The following is a 24010-nucleotide window of genomic DNA, read 5'->3' on the forward strand; positions in this document are numbered from 1 at the left end:
GAGGGAGTAAAACTTAACTCTTCGGGGCCAGCAGAAAAGAGGAAACACACATACACACACATACATACACACACACACACACACACACACACACCCCTTTAGGACCAGTCTTCTTTCTATCATCTCTCTCGTCTATCTCCTTTTTTACATCTATCAAGATGTATCCCTCTGTCTATTCTTAATTTTTTCCTTTTAGCTTATATACTCCAGCAAAATCTTTCAAACAACATAAAAATCACAATGTGATTACATTCTATTTTTAAGTGAATGATTATATGAATGGAAGTAAAAAAAAAACAACCTGTTTTACATATCCCTTACATGATTAAACCTTTTATGCATTACAGGTGAAAAACAAATTATACTCAAGAGCACACGTACATTCATGTTCAAGCAACTTGTTATAGAGTAACGGAGTGTAAGCAAGGTATTTTTCTCAGTCAGTTTTTTACTGGCAGGCTATATTTTGTGGTTACAAGGAAAGAATCAATTAGTTTATTATATTCTTTTTCTTAAATGGTAATCTTATAAAAAGTCTTAAAAGAATCACAAATCTAAACTTTTATATATGAAAAAGAGTCAGTCTGTTCTACTGCAAATCCTCAGGGTGCATACCCGCTCATCAATAATTTTTTATACCAGGAAGCTGAGGATAGAAATGGGTACAAGGAATTACTCACCTTTGACCACCAACTCATCCTAGCAGGAAAGGCACATCAGCTAATAATAACAGGGCTTTGTTTGTTCTTGCTTCTTGACCTCAACAAATCCCTCACTCAACTATGTGCCTTTCTAAAATTTAAATTGTTCCCCAAGATTTTCTACCTCAAAGCCATTTAAAAAAAAAAAAAAAAAAAAAAAAAAAAAAAAAAAAACCTTACCCTAACCTGAAGTCATTATCTAAAGCTTTGTTTTCGCTGTGATACACACTGAAAACCATGACCACGTCTCCCAAGATTAAGAGAACTTGCTGGAGAGATGAGTTAAAGGTTAAGACCAATGGCTACTCTTTCAGAGGTGCTGAGTTTAATTCCCAGCAACCACATGGGGTGGTTCACAGTACTCCTAATGAGATCTGGTGCCCTCTTGAGGCATGCAGGCAGAACACTGTATACATAATAAATCTTTTTTAAAAAAAAAAAAGATTGCATAAGATTAAGAAAACTCGAGCTAGCCTAGCTTCTGAGACACAATTGTTTTTCTTAATCATTAATACTCATAAGTACCAGCTGCGTGACACTTCCTTATTCTCTGTAGCCCTTGGTTTATCAGGACAAGGGCAACCCCATATCCTGCCTTTACCTATATCAATTTCCCACTAAACTGACCTCTATCACAATCCTTTACTGTATTTATTAAAAATCCTCAATCACTAAAATTCTATTTAAACTATTATTGTATAAAAGCCTTGCTTCAATTAAACACTACAGCTTAAGAGGAGATCATCTTCATAATAATCCACAGGTAGAAATAGAAATGCCCAGTAGAACGGAATTATTTCGGTGAGATAATCACACTACATTAAATGCACAGCAGTAGCAAGGGGCATTCTGGAGCTGAAGCCCTCAGGGCCCTGACTATCCAAGAATCACCCACTAGTGCCTTGCATTTTGGTGGGCCAAACACCTGAAATCAATTGCCAGCTGCTGCTCTTCTGACATGGCCACTGGGCAAAAGAAGATCCCCAGGGCTTCTAACCAGCCCCATCTAGCTCAATCAGTGAGCTCCAGATTCAGCTAGAGCAGTGGTTCTCAACCTTCCTAATGCTGTGACCCTTTAATACAGTTCATGTTGTGGTAACCCCACCAACCATAAAATTGTTTTCATTGCTAATTCATAACAGTGATTTTGCTACAGTAATATTTGATCTTTCCAATGGTCTTGGGCAACTAAAACAGATCACAACCCACAGGTTGAGAACCCTGAGCCAGAGGCTTTGTCTCAAACTATAAAGAAGAGAAAAGCAAAGGCACACATCAACCTCTGACCTCCACAGACAAGCATTCACAAAGGGTGGGGGCAGGGAAGTCCATATGCTCCCCAAACTCTGTCTATGAACTTCCCTAGGCTCTTCCTACTACCACAGAGGAACCCTCCGTACTCCCATGGCAGAACCACATCTCCCTTCCACTAGACTCTACCCATCTCTTGCATGCTTAGAGCTCTTGCTGCAGGCATTCCCTGCAGGATGCAGTCCCTCTTCACAATCAGCACTTCCTTGTTTCTTTCAAGCTTTTTCTCTGCTTCACATATTCTTCCACACAACGCCCAGCTTTCCCCATTCCCTTAGCAAAACTCCTCTACAGCATCTCTAGATCCATTTGTTCTCCTGTGCTCTCACGCTCTACCGCTCTTAGTCTGCAGAAACTGCATTGGTCGAGGTCATCAGAAACCAACGTGTTGTGAGGCATTACAGCCAATTAGCAGTTCTTAATTCACTATATTTAACACAACTATTCCTCTGTTCCTTAAAATCTCATCTCCAGCAGTGCCCCATTCCCCACTACTCATCCCAGTGGTGAAGACTGAGCCCACGTTAGCAAACCTTCTTTCACTGACTCTAGCCCCAACCCCCATCTCCAGAGTATAAGCAGAAATGGTCCCCTTAGAGGAGGGAAGTGGTTACTGCTTGAATGTTTGGAGGTTCCTGGTTTCTGCCAATTATTGAACCCTGAGAAGACATCCCCTGAAGGAATTCAGAAACATGAAAATATCTCTGTACTGTAGAATGGCTCACAGAAGAAAATCATTTTTGGCATTATAGGCGCCTGTCCTCTGATGTCACTAAGACAGAAGGATGGGGCATGCATGCCCAGCAGACAGAAACCTTTTACTTCTTTCGTAGCTGGTTCCTCTATTTCAGACGTTAGAACATTAATCGCTAGCATACCCACTGAGCTGGAAAGGCTTGCTTTGTTCTGACCCAAGATCTGAGAGCTCCTCTTCCATATGTGGGGTGTGTGGCTGATGCAAACATTCCCAGTGCCCAGAGGAGAATCTTGAGAAGCAGTATGCTGTCATGTCTGCCAAGTATGCCTGGCAAGAATCACCTGATGTTTATTCTCAAAGTCAAGATTCATGGGCGTCCCTCCACACCTGCTGCTTCAGCTTCCAGAAATGGAGACAGAGGTCAGCGGTCTTTCATTCTGTGAACAGAGCCCTCCTTTCAGCTAAATATGGAGGCTGGCCCATGCTATTTACAGCCCTGACTCTTCTCCACCAATGTTATACTCATCACGTTTGTACCAAGAACATGGCTGACAGAAAGCAAACATCCCCTTCTTGTCAGATTGTCTGTTATCTATGTATGGCTTCTTTGATGACCACTCTGGTGGCAGACAGGATCCCATGCCTACTTAGCTCTTTCCAACACTTTTTGTCCAGGCATGGTGGTGCATGCCCTTAATTCCAGTCTCAGGAGGTAGGAACTGCTGAATCTCTCTGAGTTTGAGGCCAGCAAGGAGGACATAGTAAGACTATCTCAAAAACAAAAACAAAGAACAAATGAAAACCCCACAAAACCTTTCTTCCCTCACAGGAATGTGTGATAATGGTGGAAGGGGAGCAGAAGAGATTGTCCAACAGAAGTTTCAGAAGGGAGGTGGGGTCAGGAGGGTAAAGTATTCGTCATTGCAGATCTAGCTCTCTCTGCACAGCTCACTTATGACCACTCGTCCTGAAACCACTGCAGACAGATGTTACTCCTGTAAACGCCTACTGTGACTAACGCTGCAAGGGACACAAGAACAGATGCGGCCCCTTTAGACACACGCCCAGAATTAAGACTGCTGGATCAAAATGACAGGGGCGAACTCATTGGAACCAGAGTAGACGCAGCTAACACCATCAGAAGGTGGCCACAGCCCTAGAGAGAGGACCCCTAGATCTGAAAAAGTAAGACTTTCCAATCTAGATGACCCCCAGGTTAGCATCACTACTGGTCAAAAAGTGTGTAGCAAAACAGGTGACGTCCCTAGTCCTTTACCCTAGACCCAGCCATACACATTCCACATGGCATGGCTAAAGGGATACCAGATACTGTATGAAAGGAAGCTCCAGGCTAACTTCATACAAGGCAGAGTAGAGGGATAGTCTGGCAAAACACCTCTATTACTGTGCTAATGAAAGTAGTTTCTACTAATGGGCAAACAAAAGTACCAATGTAAGGAAAAAATCTAATAAGATGTCAACTCTCATAATCAGAGTGAAAAGTAAACCATTGGTTTGGATGTGGGCCTCCAATGACCTGTTTTCTTCAAAGGCCTTAGAAACAAACCTCTCTATATGAGTTGTTAATATCACATTATACTACCTGCGAAAATATGCCCGGTTTACCCAATTACTGCTGAAAATACATAGCAAATCTTTAGAGAGGTGGGGTTTGAGAAAAGAAATGTATAGCACATCTCAAGTTACGTCTGAGTGACATTCCATCCTCCCTGAATTAAGAAATCCAGCACAACTCAACACTTTCAGCTCAGATGTGGGCATGAAGTCGCTGACACGCTTCTCAGTCACCTGAAGGGAAGAAGAAGTGAAGTTAAAGTCTTCCTCTGGGCTCTGGAGTGAGAGGTCAGATGATGCTGTGTCCTAGTGAGGCTCACAATAGCAGGACTAGAGACCTCCAGAGAAGACTGGGTTTGCCGTGTAACATGAGCACCGCATTTCATAGTGTGGATGACCCTCACCTGGGGAATCTGTGAGCGCAAACAATGGCAAGTCTAGTCCACCTTCAGCCTTAGGGAATAAACTAAACTTAGGAGTCTTCTTGTTCATTTTCATGGCATCCTATACTTTGAGCTAAGGAGAAAAGTTTGGAAAAAATTAGCTGGCATATCTTTGTTCAAAGAGGAAAACACTTATTTTCACCTTGCTTTTCAGCAAACGTGCACACAGACCACACCTTCTGTCCCTTTCACTGGTCCCTCCTGACTGAGTGTAAATGCTCAAGTGCTCCTGGACATCACAGCTCTACTTCTCAAACCCATGCTCCGAGTCTGTGTCCCCAACATAAGCTACTGTAGTGTATTTCACAAGTATGATATCAAAAAGGGCACTTCAGCGCTCCTATTCCAAACTTTCAAGTCTCACAGACCACCTCACAGGCACCTTTGTCTGTAATATAACAGAAAACATACTACACCTCCAAAACAGTAACCCATGTTCACACTTGCTCCACATCACTGCTGCCTCCCTGTCTAGGTCACCCCGATTGTCCACACCACCCTGTCTAGGTCACCCCCATCATCACCTGCGCCACCCTGTCTAGGTCACCCCATCATCCACACCACCCTGTCTAGGTCACCCCATCATCCACGCCACCCTGTCTAGGTCACCCCCATCATCATCCTCGCCACCCTGTCTAGGTCACCCCATCATCCTCACCACCTTGTGTAGGCCACCCTATCATCCGCTGCCCACACTACTATAGGAATTTCCTATTTTCTCCCTCATTCTACCACCCTTCTTCCATCTAGTTCAAACTTACTGCCAGGTTGAAGTGATTGAGTATAAATCGAGGAATTAATCCTTGTGTAGCTACAGCTGAATGAGCCGCTATAAGTTATGTTTTGTACTAATTACTAATTAATTAGAAACTGGGGACAGCAAAATAGGCAAATTGTTAGTACTGTTTTAAATTTTAATTTTTTTATTTTGGGGGAACTGTTCACATGATAGTCAAGAGACAATTTCTGGGACTTGGGGCTCTCCTTCCACAGGGAGAGGGAATCCTAAGATTGGAAGAGTGGCCCAGTACCTTTATCCAGTGAGACATCTTTCCAGCCCTGAAGTACTATTTTATAAGGGTATTACATTTTATGACATGCCAGCAAACTATATATTTATAAGAACTAAAATTTCAACATATAGCTTATTTCATAAAAGCATAGACTTGGGTAGAGAGATGGCCCAGTGAGTAAAACCTTTGGAGCCGAGTGTGAGAACCTGAGTTTGGATTCCTCAGAACACACGTAAAAGTCAGGCAGAACCCAGTGCTCAGGAGGCAGAGACAGGGGATCCTCCAGGGCAAGCTGCCTAGCAAAACCAGCAAAACTGGCAAGCTCTAGGTTCAGCAAGAGACCTTCTCTCAGGAACTAAATTGGAACGACTAAAGAGAATATTGATATTACCCTCTGGACTCTATACATGCACCAACATACAAATACAGAAACATACACAATGAACCAATGAAAAAAGTACTTAACATTTGTGGGGGGCACAGAGGTCCTTGTGCTCACAGATAAGCACTAGGGGGACCAGGAATGCCAAAGACACAGGGCTGTCTCTTCAAAGGGAGAGATGTAGAACATGTTTCCCACTCATGAGACTGGAAGCAGATATGGTGAATAGCAGCGTGACCTTTACACTGTCTGCATGGCTGAGACCACACCGGATCCTCGCCCAGACCCTTATTGTGAATTTGTCAATCTATAGAACCCATCATTATGGAAGATGTCTCCTGTACTTTACAAAGAGTTTCTATGTAGTCAAGTCTTAGGTTTTATTGTATAATGGACTGAATTAATTATCACCAGGAAAATTTTACCAGACTGTGCTGTGCTTAAATATGTCTAAAATAAACTACTTGGGGTCAGACTCTTGCAGTTTGAACCAAGCTTTCTTGTTGCCTCATGTGGATGTTACTCTGCTATACATGGTGGTCAGAGAGACCCCCGCAAACATTACCGCGGATAAGTTACTACTATTAACATCTAAGAGTTCTGAAAATATAACTGTAATCTGTTTATAAAGTGCTTATAAACTTCTTTACCAGATAATTTGGTAATAGTGTTTATGTGGTTCTGTCAAAAATGTATTTTTATATTAAGGAAAACTACAAAATATTTTTAAAAAGAAAAGAAAGGCAGAGCCAATAGCATTTATCAAATATTAGAAACTATAATAAGTACCATAAGGACTATAAAGGAGACAAACTGGCAATAATTAACAGTCTTACAATACTTCCAAATACCCAAATACTCCAGAAAGCAGTTATTTATTCAGATTTATTTAATCCTATTCTGGGTTCAGCCCTGTGCACTGAAAAAAAAAATCATTTGAGTCTCACAAATGACACTGAAATAACACTAAAAGGTGGGGACAATTATTTTCTGCCATGTTCTGCATGACTTGATCCTAGAAACCTGACCAATGCAATAAAGGAATAATGAAAGGACGGATGGACGGACGGACGGACGGACACACACACTCAGGAAGGCTGGGATCAGGTGGGTTGTGTTCACTTTGATGGAGTGCATCTGCTACCAAAGCAACAAGGAGTGGGGGTAGTGTTGCCAACCTGGCTCAGGAGGGGAGCAGCCTCAGGCTGCCGTCTGAGAGGAGGAAGCTACCGGTGCCAGTGTCACCTGGGGGAAGGCTTCCTCCCTCTTCACAACGTCCCCCCATCCAGAGACTGGAAAACAGAGGTTAAATAACTTGCCCCAGTCCCACTCTCAGCACCTGGTGAGCTGGGAAGCCAGCCTGGACCACTGGGCTCCGAAGCTCAGTACCTGGTGTTCCGATGGCTTCCACATATGAGAATATCATATTGGCTTTTCCTTTCAGAGAGTTTTCTATGTTGTGAAGGTCTTCCAGGATGGTAACATATTTTACTTCATTAAAAAGCAGAGCACTGAAAAAAAACACAGACACAACTAGTAAAAATAAATTGTCTTGGGCTTAGCTACACGTGTACAAACTCTGATTAAAGAACCTAACTTTCTTCTGAGATAGGATTTTTCTTGTAGCTTTGGTGCCTGTCCAGGAACTCACTCTATAGACCAGGCTGGCCTCAAACTCACAGAGATCTGCCTGCTACTGACTCCTGAGTGCTGGGATTAAAAGCGTGTGCCACCACCAATCGGCAAGAACCTAACTTTTTAAAGTGTAACTCCTTTGAACAAACTGTGGGTAAGGAGACACTGTCTTCCTACTGGCACTGGAGTAAAACTGGTCTCTGGGCCATTCTCTCCTTGAACATGAACAAGGGCAGCTGTGAGAAAGGGTGTTCATTCCCCATCACGGCCACCTCCGCCGACCTCAAACAGGTCTCTCAGGCTTGGACACAGATGAACCATCCGTATGTCACAGCCATGGGTTTCTTCCCAGAGTCCCTAAGCTTTTCATGACCCAGCCATTACCTACCTTTCCGATGTTACCGTGTCCCTGTGCAGGCACACCTCAGAGCCTCGGCTGGGAGCTGTGCTTTGCTCCAACTGACTACACATCTCAGAGACGACTTCCTGCTGCAGCTGCGTCAATGAGCCTGCAGCTCTTCCTTCTTACTCTGCTACCCCTTCATGGCCCGTGCTAGAATTTGCAATTACCTACAACTACACTTTGTTTATTCCATTTTCTTTTAATTCCTCACTCCCACTAACATTATCTCCATAGGCAAGGACCTTGATACGTATCAGTTTGTCTGCAGTAAGTATAAAATAGAGTACAGTACAGAGTAGGTGATCAGACATTTATTGACATAACCAAAGAAAACAGCAGGACACGCTTCATTTTGAGAAACGGAAATTCAAAGCACTAGAGAAAGTCAGGCACGACACGCATATCTGTAACCCCAGTTGTGGCAAGAGGATCGTGAATGCAAGGTCAGTCTGGGCCACAGAGAAACAGAGAAAAAACAATACTGTAATGTTTACTCAGAAATACATTTCTGAATTAAGGTTCTAGGGACAGGACACAAAGCAGATACTGTCATGTCTAGAACAGTGACCTCCCTACATCACCATAATTGAGTGTGTTTCTTCATTTGTTTTATGAAGACAGGGTCTCACTCTGTAGTTCAGGCTGGTCCAGACCTACTTTAATATGAAGCCCAAGTGGGATTTGAGTTTACAGCAATCCTTCTGCTTCTGCCTCCCAAATACTGGGGTTTAAGCATGAGCCAACATGTCCAGCTTACTAACAAATCCTATATCTTCATCCAAAAGATTCCTTTATTTATGTCTATTTCCATATAAGATGTGCCCACAAAGTTTTTCTTTTCATTTAATCTCTACATGCATACCATATTTTTTATTAAGCTACTTAAAGACTTTGGAAAGGTTTTCCAGGCCCACCATTTAAGTAAAGGTCCATTTAAATACTTACATTAAGTTATTCAAATACAGCTTTCTCTCACAGAAAAGCACTTTCCCTTAAACAGAAATTCTCCAAACTTTTGGAATTAAATCCCTTTTATAAGCTTATGTTTATATATGTTTGTTTATGTATGTTATCCTATTAATAGTTGCCAAATGTAAAAGCAAAATTTAAAAATATTTAATTTTAGAAAATAGGAATACCATTGCATATTAACATAACTTTTATTTTAAAAAAGTTTTCAGAACAAAAGAAAAACTCATAAAACAGTGTCAGAGTTTTACATCTTTGCAAGTCCCTTTAATATGGAACCAAATCTGCCTCTATGTCCAATGTGTTGTGGTATTGTATGTCATATGGCCTCTGGGAACTTGCTCATGAGAAAATTCTGCTGAAAAAGGCAAATAATGCCTTATGTCACAAGAATATTTTGACTTCGTAGACACTCTGAGGATGTTATTCCAAATTATATTAGCTTAAATACTTAACTATTTACTAAAGATTTATGAGACATAGAAACTTGAGCTATACTCCCAAGTAGGCTCTTGCTGTGTTTTCCGGGTATTTCCTGAGCAGTCCTCACTGTGCTAGGTGTTCATGTTTCACTTCTGTCCCCGACAGCAGTACTGAGGTGCTGCTGCTCAGACAGGAAGTGGACTGGCTTCAAACATTTTCCCTGCTCTGCTAGAGCTGAGATTCAGACCCAGGTCTTGTGACCATAACGGGTGGACATTCTGATGGTATCACACACCCTTTTGGGAACCGGGGAGGAAGGTCCTGCTAGTTAGCGCAGGCTGAACTCAAACCTGCAGGAAATCCTCCTGTCTCGTCCCAAGTGCTTAGATTACAAGCATGTATCACCACACTCAGCCATCACTGACGACTTACAGTTAATGATGGGGCAACCCAAACCGACAACCTTACGCTAACACTCCCAAAATGCCCTTGAGATACTTCAAAACCAGCTGAGCATCATCCAGTGTGCTTAAAAGGATCTCATGGGAATCCTTAACTTGGAAATTATATTCAGTGTAAACACAGCCCAAGTTTCTGCCAAAATGCCAATATTATCACAAACTTGCTTTTCCAACCTCCCTGATACAATGCTTGGCTAAATGACCTGGAATCAGCTACTGGAGGTTATGGTCCAAGGGCAAGTGATACAAAGAAGCAGAGACAGCACAAAATGACCTTGCCAGGTGGTGGCAGTGATGGTTCAAAGGCAACGATGTTAACAGTGTTGCCAAGCACCCCAGTGCAAATAGATCATCCAGTACAGCAGAGTCCTCCCTGCATTAGTGCCATGATTCTAACTACAACTCTGGGCTGCACAACCTTTCAGTCTGCTTCTCCAGCTCTTCAAGTGAAGCTGAGATTTTTTTCTACCTACTCCAAACCCTCTGCGCCAGTCAGTCAGTCAGACCCTGATTTCAGGGTCTCAACTAAGAACCCTATGCAATGCTCTCACTCTATCTGGTTTAATTTTCATGGCAAACATCTGAGATGGGAACTATCATTAACCCCATTTTAAAGATAAGGCTGTGGGGTTTAGAGAGGTTACTTTGCCTAATGTCCCAAAGCTCATTAAGCAGTCATTATACGGGAGATAATAATAACCAAAACTAATGACATTCATAATCTAATGATCTGTGATGTTTCCCAGTGGCTTCCTGGCTTTATTATAGTCCTTAATAGGCTGATTTCCAGAATATGAGCCATGTCTAGGGAGCTCAAAGATCCATCCCAAAAGCCTATGTACTCCTTCACTTTGGTTCCAACGAGAAAAACTACTGACAGAAGGGGGTTAAGGAAAAAGTCTCTTGGGATTTTCCTACTCTGATAACAGGGTGAGACAGCCTGGGCTGCTCAGACTGGGACTCTCTGTCTCCCTTCCCTTGGCACCACTCTTCTCGAGATGCTTCTATCAGCACCACCAGTAGATAAGACAGACGATCAGCAACTGAGCCGGCGTCAGTAAAACAAAGGAACCAAGAACCTGCTTTTCCTTCTTGTTATAATGTACATCAATGAGTCCTTTTTCAGAAATCAACTTCTGTCAGAATTCAAATTCTGTTTTAAAAAAGTCAGTACAACAGTGTATGCTAACTTAGCATCCAAAACCTCCCACAAGAGAAAGGCATAGAAGAGGTATGATTAATTTTATGTGTGGGGGGTTTCTTTATTCATGCTTCATTTTGTTTTGATTTTGATATATGATTTAATAGGTAGCCCAAGATAGCCTGGCCTTTACTACATGTGTAGTCCAGGCTGGCTCAAACTAATTCTTTTTTAGTTTTCCATGCTTCTGTTTTCCATGTGAGGGTGTAGAGACAGCACAGCACAACACTCCCAAGAAATCACTAGTACCTGAACCACGAGGCTGTGACCACCAGACTCACGCAGAGACACAGGTTGAAACTACCTGAGAAACACAAACTAAAGTAGACATGCGCCCAGTCATTCTCCAGTACTGCACAGCCTCCTACCAGCTTACCCCTTAGAAAACAATTACAGGCACATAAAGGAAGATTTCCGTTCCTTCTATAATCAGTAAGAGTGTGAGCTTTCCAAATTCATCAACCACCAACCCACTACGTACTGACCACCTAACAGAGTTCAGGTCATAGTCTGAAGATCTGACATCAATACCTGTTAACAGCGCAGTGACAAATTCATGTCCAAGACAAGCAACCATTTATTCTAAATATCCAATAAAAATTCCAGTGTCAACTTGGTATATTTTAAAGTAATTTTTAATGACATTTTAAATATCATTTTAAAAGTCTACATAATTGGCTATAGTACCCCATAAGTATCTAATTTATAATTAATATGAACTTTACCCTAAACTTATTTTATTCTCAGACTTTATAACTTCATTCTTTCCTAACTGCATTTTTTTATATTTTTAAAAAAAAATAAGTCGTTTATCAACACTTTTGATAGTCTACTGACAAAAGGAGCAGAGTTAAAGAAAAACTGTGGATCACTGTTCTCAATCAAAAACATTCTACATAACAAATTCAAAAGCTTTGAGAAAAAAAGTAACAGCATGGCTTACACATTTTTCAAGCAAGTAAACACAAATATTTCCCAAAGCAAGCTCATGAACAAATGTTTTGAAAACAACCTAAGTATTATCTACAATTATTTCCCATATTTAGTTACAAATATAAGTAGAACATCTTGACCAAAAATAACTAACAAGTTGGCTGAAATTAGTGTAATTTAGCTTTGCCCACTACCAGAGGAGAAAGGTAAACACCAACCCAGCTATAAACCTCCTATCTACATTGGTGGCCTGTACTACATGTACGCCAGAACAGCCGTGGCTCAAAAGGTGGGAGTAACCATCGCTATCTGACTGGATTTAAGGTCCACTCCAAGAGATGGAACCCATGCCTGGCACTGATCAGGTGGTACCTGATGGGTGTGAACCTAGAGGGAAACCATATACTTTTCTTCTAAAATAACTCCAAACTACATCCTGCTATACCCACACACCAGTATCTTGTCCAGCTATCATCAGAGAAGCGTCCATCTGCAGTAGATGGGGACAAATACAGGGACCCACAACTGTACAACGCACAGAGATTAAGACCTTGGAACACCCAGTCCTAAATAGGAAGTCTTGAAGCAAATCCCTCCCCTCAGGGCTGAGGGAACTCTGGGGAAGAGAAGGTGGAAGAAGCCAGTGGGGATGGAGGACACCCAGGGAACACAATAGGACTGACACATAAGAACTCACAGAGACAGTGGCAGGATGAAGAGGATCTACACAGGTTCAACTCCAACGGAAATGGGGTCTCTCTACTGAGAGAAGTGGACACAAGCTACCATGCCTAACCAAGACGCTGTCTCCAACTGACAACTGCTTACAATGGAAAAACTAAGTTTCCTCCAACAATCTCTCACTGGGTTACAAACCACACTTAAAGGCAGGCCCATGTCCAGCAGATGGCGGCCAACTCAAAAGGAACTCAATGGTATTCCGGGAGATATTTTGTCTCACAACGCTTTGCCTGGGCACTTTTATTTTTAACCTTACTGGTTGCCTTAGTGTTCTATTGCTGTAAAGAGACACCATGATCAAGGCAACTCTTATGAGGAAAGTATTTAATTGGGTCTTGCTTACAGTTTCAGAGGGCTAGTCCATTATCATCGCGGTGGGGAGCATGGTGGCCTGCAGGCAGGCGCCCGAGTAATAACTGAGAGCTGAGTCCTGATCCACAGGCAGAGAAAAAGACTGGCCCGGTGTGGGCTTTTGAAAGTGACACACTCCCCCCAACAAGGCCACACCTTCTAATCCCTGGTGACTAAGTATTCAGTACATAAACCTATGGAGCCCATTCTTATTCAAACTACCATACTGATCCTTTGTTTGTGTATTATGGCTCTGATTTTGTGTTTTTAAGGATTTTCTGTGTGTGCTTATGTCTCTCAAGCTTTTTCTTTGTTTTGTCTTGGTTTTTTCTCCTTCTTGTGTGTTTGTTTTGTTCTATTCTTATTTGGTCTTTACTTGTTTGTTTTCCAAAGAAAGAGAGAAAGAAGTCTGTAGTTGATATGGGAGGAGATGAGGGAGGAAAATCTGATCAGAATAAATTACATGGAAAAATAACTATTTTTAACTTAAAAAAATTTTGTAAACTTAAAAATGTCAGTAAATTTTGGGTTGCTTATTTTCTGCTTAATAAAATGCTAGAAGAATAATGTGACCATACATATATTTCATATACATGAGTATACATATATCTCTTATGAATATATCAGATCCTAATAAGATGCTAGAATAATATGATTATACACATATTTTATACATATATACATATACATCTTATGAATAAATATATCAAACAGCAAACAAAAGCATTCTTAAAAAAAAACAAGATATAGGCCAGTGGAGGGGAAACTGTCCAACTATGGGCAATGGGATTATGATGACCATTTGTGTGTTGATATTGTTATGTAACACTCATGAAACAGTAAGAATATCACCGTTCAATCTAACTATAGTTTATTGCTGGCACTAATATACTATACTACTTTATTAACAGATATAATCTAAATTTTCAAAATAAAAATTAAATATAAATAAAAATAAAATAAATTCTTTAGGGTCAAAGAGCAAAACTATAAAGACACAAAGATCAGTGATCTCTTGGGGTGGGGCACAAATGTTTTAGGACAGTGAAAAAGCTGTATGATACTATAATGATTTGATTCAGCTCTTTACATATATGTCCAAACCCACAGAATACACAACATGGAGAAATTCATCACTACAGACTGACATACCGTTAGCAAACGACGCACTGCTCTAGGGGCGGGGGCAAGTGAGAGGTCTCTGTACTTTCCTCATCTTTTTGCTATGAAACTAAAACTGATCTTCCAAAGGAAAAATGTCTTTCAAAACAAGCAAAACTACTAGAAAATACTTTAACAAACGGAAGCCATCATATTCTAGGATGGGAGGATTCACTCCTAAGATGTCAACTGTCCTGAAGATAACATAAATTTAACTTCAACAGAATTTAGGCAGAGTTAGGGAAGAGGAGAAACTGCACAAGATAATTTCGAATGGCACATAAAAACGAAATAAGCATGCCATCCTGAAAACAAAATCTGCAAAGACTTAAGCCTTTCATATATATTACAAACTTAAATAAACCAGTGATAATGACATACAGACAAACTAATGAGACACGGCTCAGAAATAGAGTTCAATACATATAAGAGTTTTGTGTAAACCAAAGCACCTCAAATACTGAACAAAAATCCTTATTTCAGTTGTGTGGGGCATCTAGGTAGCCACCTGCATCATACACTCCTCATCCCACTCACCATGGCAGATCACAAGCAGATTTTAATCTTAAACATAAAATATTTAAGATTATATATTTACATGCCTTCATAATATATATAATTTGTAAGTATGCTTATAACATATACTTTTAAAATATATCTATTCTTAAATATAAAATAGAAACAACACAAGAAGAAACTCTCCCGCATAAACACAATCTACGGCTCTCTAACAAAGGAACAAAGGCAATTCAATAAAGAAAGTGCAATCTTTTAACAAAAGGTGCTAAATAAAATGGCCATCTACATACCAAAGTGTGAACCATAATACACACTAACTCTACACCTTATACATTCTGTATGTAGTGGTACTGCCTGTAGTCCCAGGATAAGCTGATAAAAAGGTAGAGGCAAGAGAATTAGAAGTTCCAGGTCATCCTTGGCTACAGAGTCATTTTGAGACCAGCCTGGGCTGCATAACACCCTGTTCCCAAAAAGAAACCAAAAGTTGGTGACCTGCGATTGTTAACTCATTTTAAAATACAATATCAAAAGTATAATCCATTAAAAGTACTGCTAGGTTCAACTTCACTATTAAAATATTTCTGTGCTCTGAAAATAAAAATATTAAGAAAACAGAGGAAAAGCCACAAACTGACAGTATCTAACAAAGCACGTATCTAATAAAATGCCTCAATCTAAACATATAGCAACCCAATTTAAAAAGTCAGTAAAATAATATCTGGACAGCACACCAAATAACAGGTAACCAGTCAGCATCTGAAAAGATGTTCACAGTGAGATGCTACTACACACAATAAGAACACAGAGAAACTAGAACTCTTTCATTGCCACATTCAGGAAGGCAGTTTGGCTGTTTCTTACAAATTTAACATTACAAACTGCAACTCTTACTCTTGTGTATTTATAAACAAAGGGAGGAATATATATATGTGTGTATATATATATATATACCAAAAATGTATACATCAGTGTTTATAGCACTTACTCATAATTGCCAAAACTTGGAAGGAACTAATAAGCTTAGCAGGTAAATGTGTAAACAGGTGAACACACACACCAGAGAACACTATTCCATGATAAAAATGAATACAGCATCAAACCATGAAGACATGTAATCATTATATACTGCTTATGTAAAAGAAGCCAGTATGTAAAAGCTACACGCTGTGTGGTTTGCACGTGACATTGTGCAAAGGGAACAGTTACAGGAACAATAAAAGCATCAGCCGTGAAGGGGGACAGAATTCTGGAGCAAGGGAACTCTTGTGCACAACACTGCAATGGTGTAAACACACACAGCATGAGTGAATGCCTAACTGTGCTGAGTTAATACTGGCCCACCAACTAGAACAGCGTCACACTAATGCAATGTCATTTGGAAAACCACGTGTGGACATGAAAACTATGGAAACTTTCTATATTATGAGTTTGATTTCTTATAGCTTTAAATAGTGTATCGCTTAAAAAAAAAAACACCTCGAAATGGTTCGATTTCTTAGTAACAATGGCATAAGGAAGACCACTGTTCAATTTAAAGCTCAAAGTCAAGAAAGAAAAAAAATTGACCACATAATATTTAGAAGACCACAATGGTAAATTTAAAAAGAAATTCTGGAATTCTGCTTCCTCTACATAAGAGGTAGCTTTAAAACACAATAAAAAAAACTGGCCAGAAAATATTAAGCAATAGTTCAATTCCATTATAATCACTGTGCAACTATATTGTGTATGAAAAGGAAAAGGTTACTTGCTGAGCACTGGGTATTTTAAACTGATAGTTTTAGTGCATGAAAACAGAATGACAAACTGAAAAAGTATATTCTTTTTCATGGCAATTTACAAGGTACAGCCATGATACTTGGTGGAGTTTTTCAATATTTAAATATCATTATTGGAAAATGCTACACAATACTGCATTCCACAAGTCGCTATCATGTTCAAAGTGAGAATGAAGGAATTGTCTCTCTGATTTCTACTTCTTGATTTTATTTCTGCCTCCCCTAAATAGCCCTAGATGACCTGTGTCCACAATGCCCAGCTGTCCTGTCATGGCTGCAATTCTTGCAGCTGCCTGAAACTGTTAAAGGAGAAGCCATCACTGTAAATGGCTCTTCTTGAGGTGGGCAGGATGTAAAAGAAATCAAGCATTAAACTAAGTTTGTAGTTCTGCTGACTGTTACGGATTTAACTGTCTGTTGCTAAGCCCCGTTATTTTCACAATGTAAGCATTGAGAAGAAAACCACCTTTTTGCTCTACTTCCCTAGATTATACAATGCCACACAGCGGTTTCTACATGTGCTAAAACTGATCAGATTTTGTGTTGAGTTATCAGGACAATAAGCCCAAACCCAAAGTCATGATGGAAATTGAATTAGGGCTGGATACTCCTGGGTTCAATCTCTACACACTAGGAAGGGGACAAGAGAAAAAGGGGAAAGGGAAGGGAAATATGTTGTAATTAAATTACAATCTCAAAATTAAGAAGCTGAAAAAAGTGGGTGCATGGACCTGAATCCAGCTGTACACATTAAGCACAGCTAGCCTAAAGTGAGCTCTTACCTGTGGATATCAGCATGGGGACCTGACAGTGAGGGTCATGAAAACATCACCAATAACAAAAGGCTTCTGAAAGCCAACAACAAACATTAACTAAAAATCAAACACAGGCGCTTCTGGGAGTGCACCCCACTTCACTGCAGCCTTGGTTCCGAACACACTCTTGACTGAGACTGCCAGCACACCAGGCGACATCATCAAAGCATGCTGCCTGAACCTCCTCAGGACACAATCAAAACTATGCTACAATCTGCCTTCTTCACACGTCTGACTCCAGCAAAACTACCCCACTATTTTCAACAACTCCATGTCCGTCACACATTTCCCCACCTTTCTCTTCACCAGGCATTTACTCTTAAAGATTTATCACATCTGCTACTTCTTCAGGAAGCCTGCTTAGTAACCATCTACCTTCTACCTTCCCTTCGGCATACACACGTCTAGTACTATTCTAACCACATTGTATCTTCTACATCTACCTCCACAAAAAAATACCAAGTTTCTCGAGAACAGAAGTCAGAGCCTACTCATCATCCCCAATGTCTAGCAAGCGTCTGACACGTAGCAGGAACACAGTAAGCAAATGATACGTGGAATCTGTGTCTCTAAGTCAGCACTAGGGCTGTACCTCCACAACAGGACATCAACGATCTCCTCAGCCCGAGCACTTTGGGTGACCTGCTCCTCAGCACCCACAGTCTCTCCTGAGCTAGGACTCGGCTGATTCACCACTTTGGGCCATGAGGTGTCCAGTGTGAACCTACTCTCAAATCTGGTGTCAAACCTGGATTCTTACTGTAAGAAAAGAAAATTTTAGTGTCCCTATACCTTAAACAATCACCTTTCTCTTTTTCTTCATCCCTATTTCTAAGTTTAAGATTGTTATGAGGGAAACCCAACTTGCTACAATACTGAGGGGACTAGGGGTGAGGGACTAGCCATGCAGCAGGACACATTACTCTCTAGGACCTCCATAGTTGGATAAAACCCCGGGCCCCTCCCCCAACTGCCTTGGCTTCTCTAGCCTAAGCCACCAGATCCTGCAAGCTACTAGTCCCATTCTACCCCCAAACTTGCCTATCCTCCTGCAACCTAGGTGGAACTCTGAAACAACTTGCTACAACACTGAGGGGACCAAGAAAGTGAACCAGGAGAGAAGACCAAGAGAGCAGGCTTAGAAAGACCTCAGTGCTTCCCTGAGGCACAGACATTGATAGTATAGAGCAGACTAAGAATAATTCCCAAAGACTCAGACAGCCACTCTAAGTATTGGACCAAGACACTGCTGGCCTCATTTGAAGGAAGAGTTGGGCAGGCACCAACGCAAGAATTCATCCAACAACCTAAAAAGCAACATAGTAACCCCAGAACGCAGTGGTCATACAACAGGAAGACCTGATCATCCTAATCCCAGAAGAAGCAGAAGAAAACGACTTTAAATGTAACTTTATGAAGATGATGGAGACCTTTAAAGAGGAAATAAAAAACTCCCTTAAAAAATGGAGGAAAAGACGAAAAATGGGAAGAAATGAATAAATCCCTGAAAGAAACCCAAGAAAAAACAATCAAACAGGTGAAGCAAACAGTTCAAGACTTGAAGACTGAAATAGAGGCAATTAACCGCAAACCGAGGGAATTCTGAATATGGAAAATCTGGGTAAATGAACAGGAACTACAGAGGCAAGTATAACCAAAAGAATACAAAAGATTGAAGAAAGAATCTCAGGTGTTGAAGATACTAGAGAAGAAATAAATTCATTGGTCAAAGAAAACATAAATCCAACAAATTCTTAACACAAAACATCCAGGAAATCTGGGTCACCATAAAATGACCAAACCTAAGAATAATAGGGGTAGAATAAGGAGAACTCCAGCTCAAAGGCACAGAAAATATATTCAACAAAATCATAGAAGAAAATTTTCCCAACCTAAAAAAGGTACAGAAGCTTACAGAACACCAAATAGACTGGATCAAAAAAAAAAGGTCCCTCACCATATAATAATCAAAATGCAAAACCAAAACATACAGAATAAAGAAAGAACATTAAGAGCTGCAAAGGGAAAAGGTAAAATAACATATAAAGGTAGACCTATCAGAATTATACCCAACTTCTCCATGGAAACCATGAAAGCCAGAAGGTCCTAACAAATGTGCTGCAGACACTAAGAGACCATGGATGTAAGCCCAGACAACTATACCCAGCAAAGCTTCCAATCACCATTGATGGTGAAAACAAGATAGTCCATGACAAAACCGGATGTAAACAATGTGGATCCACAATGCTAACTCTATAGAAAGTACTAAAAGATTTCCTTCCCCAACCCAAGGAAACTAACTGCACCCACAAAAACACAGGCAACAGATAACCCCCACCAGCAAAACCCAAAGAAGGGAAACACACAAACACTACTACCAAAAAATAGCAGAAATTAACAACCACTGGTTATTAATATCTCTAAATATCAGTGGACTCAATTCACCTATAAAAAGACACAGGCTGGGGCTGGAGAGATGGCTCAGAGGTTAAGAGCACTGACTGCTCTTCCAGAGGTCCTGAGTTCAATTCCCAGCAACCACATGGTGGCTCACAGCCATCTGTAATGAGATCAGGTGCCCTCTTCTGGTCAGCAAGCATACAGACAGATGGAACACTGTATACATAATTAATAAATAAATCTTTAAAAAAAAAGACACAGGCTAAAAGAATGGATACGAAAACAGGATCCAGCTTTCTGCTGTATACAACACACGTCAACCTCAAAGACAGATATTACCTCAGAGTAAAGGGTTGGGAAAAGGTTTTCCAATAACATGAACCTAAGAAACAAGCAGGTGTAGCTACCCTAATATCTAACAAAATAGATTTCAAACTAAAATCAATAAAGAAGAGATGGAGAAGGACACTTTATATTCATAACAGGAACAATCCATCAAATGAAGTCTCAATCCTCAGCATCTATGCCCCTAATACAAGAGCACACACATATGTAAAAGAAACATTACTAAAACTTAAATCGCACAGCACATCCCACACACTAATAGCAGGAGACTTCAACACTCCACTCTCACCAATGGACAGGTCAACCAGACAGAAATTTAACAAGAGAAATAGGAGAACTAACAGATGTCATGAACCAAATGGACTTAACAGACATTTATAGAACATTCCACCCAAACACAAAAGAATATACCTTCTTCTCAGCACCTCATGGAACCTTCAGTCAAATTGACCACATACTCAGGAACAAAGCAAACCCCCACAGATATTAAAAAAAAAATGGAGTAACCCCCTGTGTCTTAACGGATCACCATGGTTTAAAGTTAGAATTTAACAACACTAATTGCAGAAAGCCTACAGACTCACGGAAATTGAACAATGAACTATTGAACCATCCCTGGGACAAGGAAGAAATAAAGAAATTAAAGACTTCCTAGAATTCAATGAAAATGAAGGCACAATGTACCCAAACCTGTGGGACACTAGGAAAGCAGTGCCAGGAGGAAAGTTCGTAGCACTAAGTGCCCACAAAAAGAAAATGGAGAAAGCTCACATCAGTGATTTAACAGCACACCTGAAAGCTTAGAACAAAAAGAAGCAGACTCACCCAGGAGGAAATAATTAAAGTGAGGGATGAAATCAACAAAATAGAAACAATACAAAGAACCAATGAGACAAAGAGCTGGTTCTCTGAGAAAATCAACAAGATAGACAGACTAATCAAAAGGTAGAGAGAGAAAATCCAAACTAACAAAAATCAGAAATGAAAAGGGGGACATAACAACAGACACTTAGGAAATTCAGAGAATCATTAGGTCATACTACAAAAACCTGTACTCCACAAAATTGGAAAACATAAAAGAAATGGACAAATTTCTATAAACATACCATATACCAAAATTAAATCAAGACCAGCTGAACAATTTAAATAGACCTATAAACTGCAAGGATATAGAAGCTGTCATCAAAAACCTCCCAACCAGCCAGGTGGTGGTGGCGCACGCCTTTAATCCCAGCACTCGGGATGCAGAAGCAGACGGATCTCTGTGAGTTCGAGGCCAGCCTGGTCTACAAGAGCTAGTTCCAGGACAGGCTCCAAAGCCACAGAGAAACCCTGTCTCAAAAAAAAAAAAAAAAAACTCCCAACCAAAAAAATCTCAGATTGTACCACTGAGGCAGACGCTATAGCTCTCCTCTCCAGGACAGATGTGATAAAGCTCCAGCCCAAGATGGACGTAGGCTAGAATCTTTCCCGATAAGCCACCACCTAGTGGTGCTACACAGATTATTGGAAATGGGTTAATCAAGATGTGAGAGTTAGCCGATAAGAGGCTAGAACTAACGGGCCAGGCAGTGTTTAAAAGAATACAATCTGTGTGCTGTTATTTCGGGTGTAAAGCTAGCCGTGTGGGAGCCAGGCGGGATGAAATGCAGGTCTGCTCGCCTCATCTCACTACATACCAGAAAGTCCAAGAAGAGCTAATACCTATACTCCTCAAAGTGTTCCACATAATAGAAACAGAAGGAACATTGCTAAACCCTTTTTATGAGGTTGCAGTTACCCTGATACCAAAACCACATAAAAACTCAACCAAGAAAGAGAATTACAGACCAATCTCACTCATGAACATGGATGCAAAAATACTCAACAAAATACTGGCAAACTGAATCCAAGAACACGTCAAAAAAAATCATCCACCATGATCAAGCCAGCTTCATCCTAGAGATACAGGGTTAGTTCAACATATGAAAATCTACCAATGTAATCCATCATATAAATAAACTGAAAGAAAAAACATATGTTCATCTCATTAGATGCTAAAAGAGCATTTGACAAAATCCAGCACCCCTCTATGAAAAAGGTCTTGGATAGATCAGGAATACAAGGAACATATCTAAATATAAGAAAAGAAATATACAGCAAGCCAACAGCCAACATCAAATTAAATGGAGAGAAACTCAAAGTGATTCCACTAAAGTCAGGAACAAGACAAGGCTGTCCACTCTCTTCATATCTTCAACATACTTCTTGAAGTTCTGGCTATAGTAATAAGACAACAAAGGAAATCAAGGGGATTCAAATTGAAAAGGAAGAAGTCAAACTTTTGTTATTTGCAGATGATATAATAGTATATAAAAGTGGCCCCAAAAACTCTACCAGGGAACTCCTACAGCTGATAAATACCTTCAGAAATGTGGCAGGATACAAAATAAACTCAAAAAAAAAAAAAACAGTAGCCTTCCTATATACAATTAATAAAGAAGCTGAGAAAGAAATCAGAGAAACATCACCTTTCACAATAGCCACAAATACATAAACTATCTTGGGGTAACACTAACCAAAGAAGTGAAAGACCTATTCAACAAGAACTTTAAGTCTTTGAAGAAAGAAAGTGAAGAAGATACCAGAAAATAGAAAGATCTCCCATGCTCTTGCATAGGTAGAATCAACATAGAAAAAAAAATGGTGTGTGTGTGTGTGTGTGTGTGTGTGTCCTGAGATGCATACACTGACACCCAGGTATGTGTGTAGGTATGTGTGTGTGTGTCCTGAGATGCATACGCTGACACCCAGGTATGTGTGTAGGTATGTGTGTGTGTGTCCTGAGATGCATACACTGACACCTACCCCCAATATATGGGGATTCAGAGGTGGAACTCTGAGGAAAAATTAGATCATGAAAGCAGATCCATTATGGATGATATTAGTAGCCTCGTAAAAGAAACTTCAGATATCCACGTTCCTCTGCTCTGAGAGGACACGGGGAGAACACAGACCCTCCTCTGACACCAAATCAGCCAGTAATCTGACACTGGACTTGCAGCCTCCAAAATGTGAAAAATAAAATTCTGTTTTCTGTGCCACTTGGTCCACGCATTTTGTTACAGCAGCCCAGACAGACTAAGGCATCTAGTAAATACTCACTGTACTAGCAAACCAAAAGCAACTGTATGACCATCAATCAGGTTCAGTTAAGAAAACCTTTCAAAAAAAAGCATGTATTCCTGTTTTCTGTCACTGAAGAAACTTTAGATCCTTGAGATAATAAACCAGCGATCTGTATGAAACTTATGCCTATAAAGATGTTAAACTCTAAAATAGCTCCAAGAACTGTGGTTCTCGAAAGGGAAATGACCAATAAGCAAGCAGAGGAGTGCCCGCCTGCCCATACTTACAAGAGAACGTGTGCAACAATGGCGTCCACGTCAAATAAGGTGTCAGTGGGGAATTCTCTGAGCAGTATGCTGCCTCTAGGGAAAGTTTGAAGAACACGTTACTGAAGCACCTCCTTACATTCCAATTTGCTTGCCTAGCTTACATTAAGTTCTTTGATATCAGAGCCTGTGTCTTGTCTGTGTACCCCAAATACCTATCAGACTGCTGGTACATAATACTCTCAAATATCTACTGAGGATACACTCAAATAAGCATGTTCATCTTGCAAAGTTTAGGACCTACACTTGGAAAAAACTGGTAAAGGAACCAATCCAAATCCAAAAGCGACTTCTATTAACACCTCCATCACATGCA

General features: G+C 40.4%; 1 protein-coding gene across 6 annotated transcripts in view; it reads right to left on the bottom strand.

The window, feature by feature from the left end:
• The window catches only part of Txndc16 (thioredoxin domain containing 16), a 94845-nt gene that overhangs the window by 59680 nt on the left and 11155 nt on the right, over positions 1-24010 (bottom strand). For 4 of the 6 annotated variants that reach the window (XM_050162440.1, XM_050162439.1, XM_050162437.1 and 1 more), the window contains 2 exons: positions 23656-23730; positions 7512-7633 (listed from right to left, as the gene is read on the bottom strand). In XM_050162440.1, coding sequence (XP_050018397.1) covers positions 7512-7633; positions 23656-23730 — 197 coding nt within the window. Of the gene's footprint in view, positions 1-7511; positions 7634-20671; positions 20784-23655; positions 23731-24010 lie in introns of those variants that run through there. The other 2 variants (XM_050162442.1, XM_050162441.1) reach the window with 2 other exon arrangements.

The sequence above is a fragment of the Alexandromys fortis genome, unplaced genomic scaffold (genome assembly GCF_014885135.2).
Source record: "Alexandromys fortis isolate MF-2015 unplaced genomic scaffold, M_Fortis_MF-2015_v1.1 scaffold_130, whole genome shotgun sequence".
Taxonomy (NCBI): domain Eukaryota; kingdom Metazoa; phylum Chordata; class Mammalia; order Rodentia; family Cricetidae; genus Alexandromys; species Alexandromys fortis.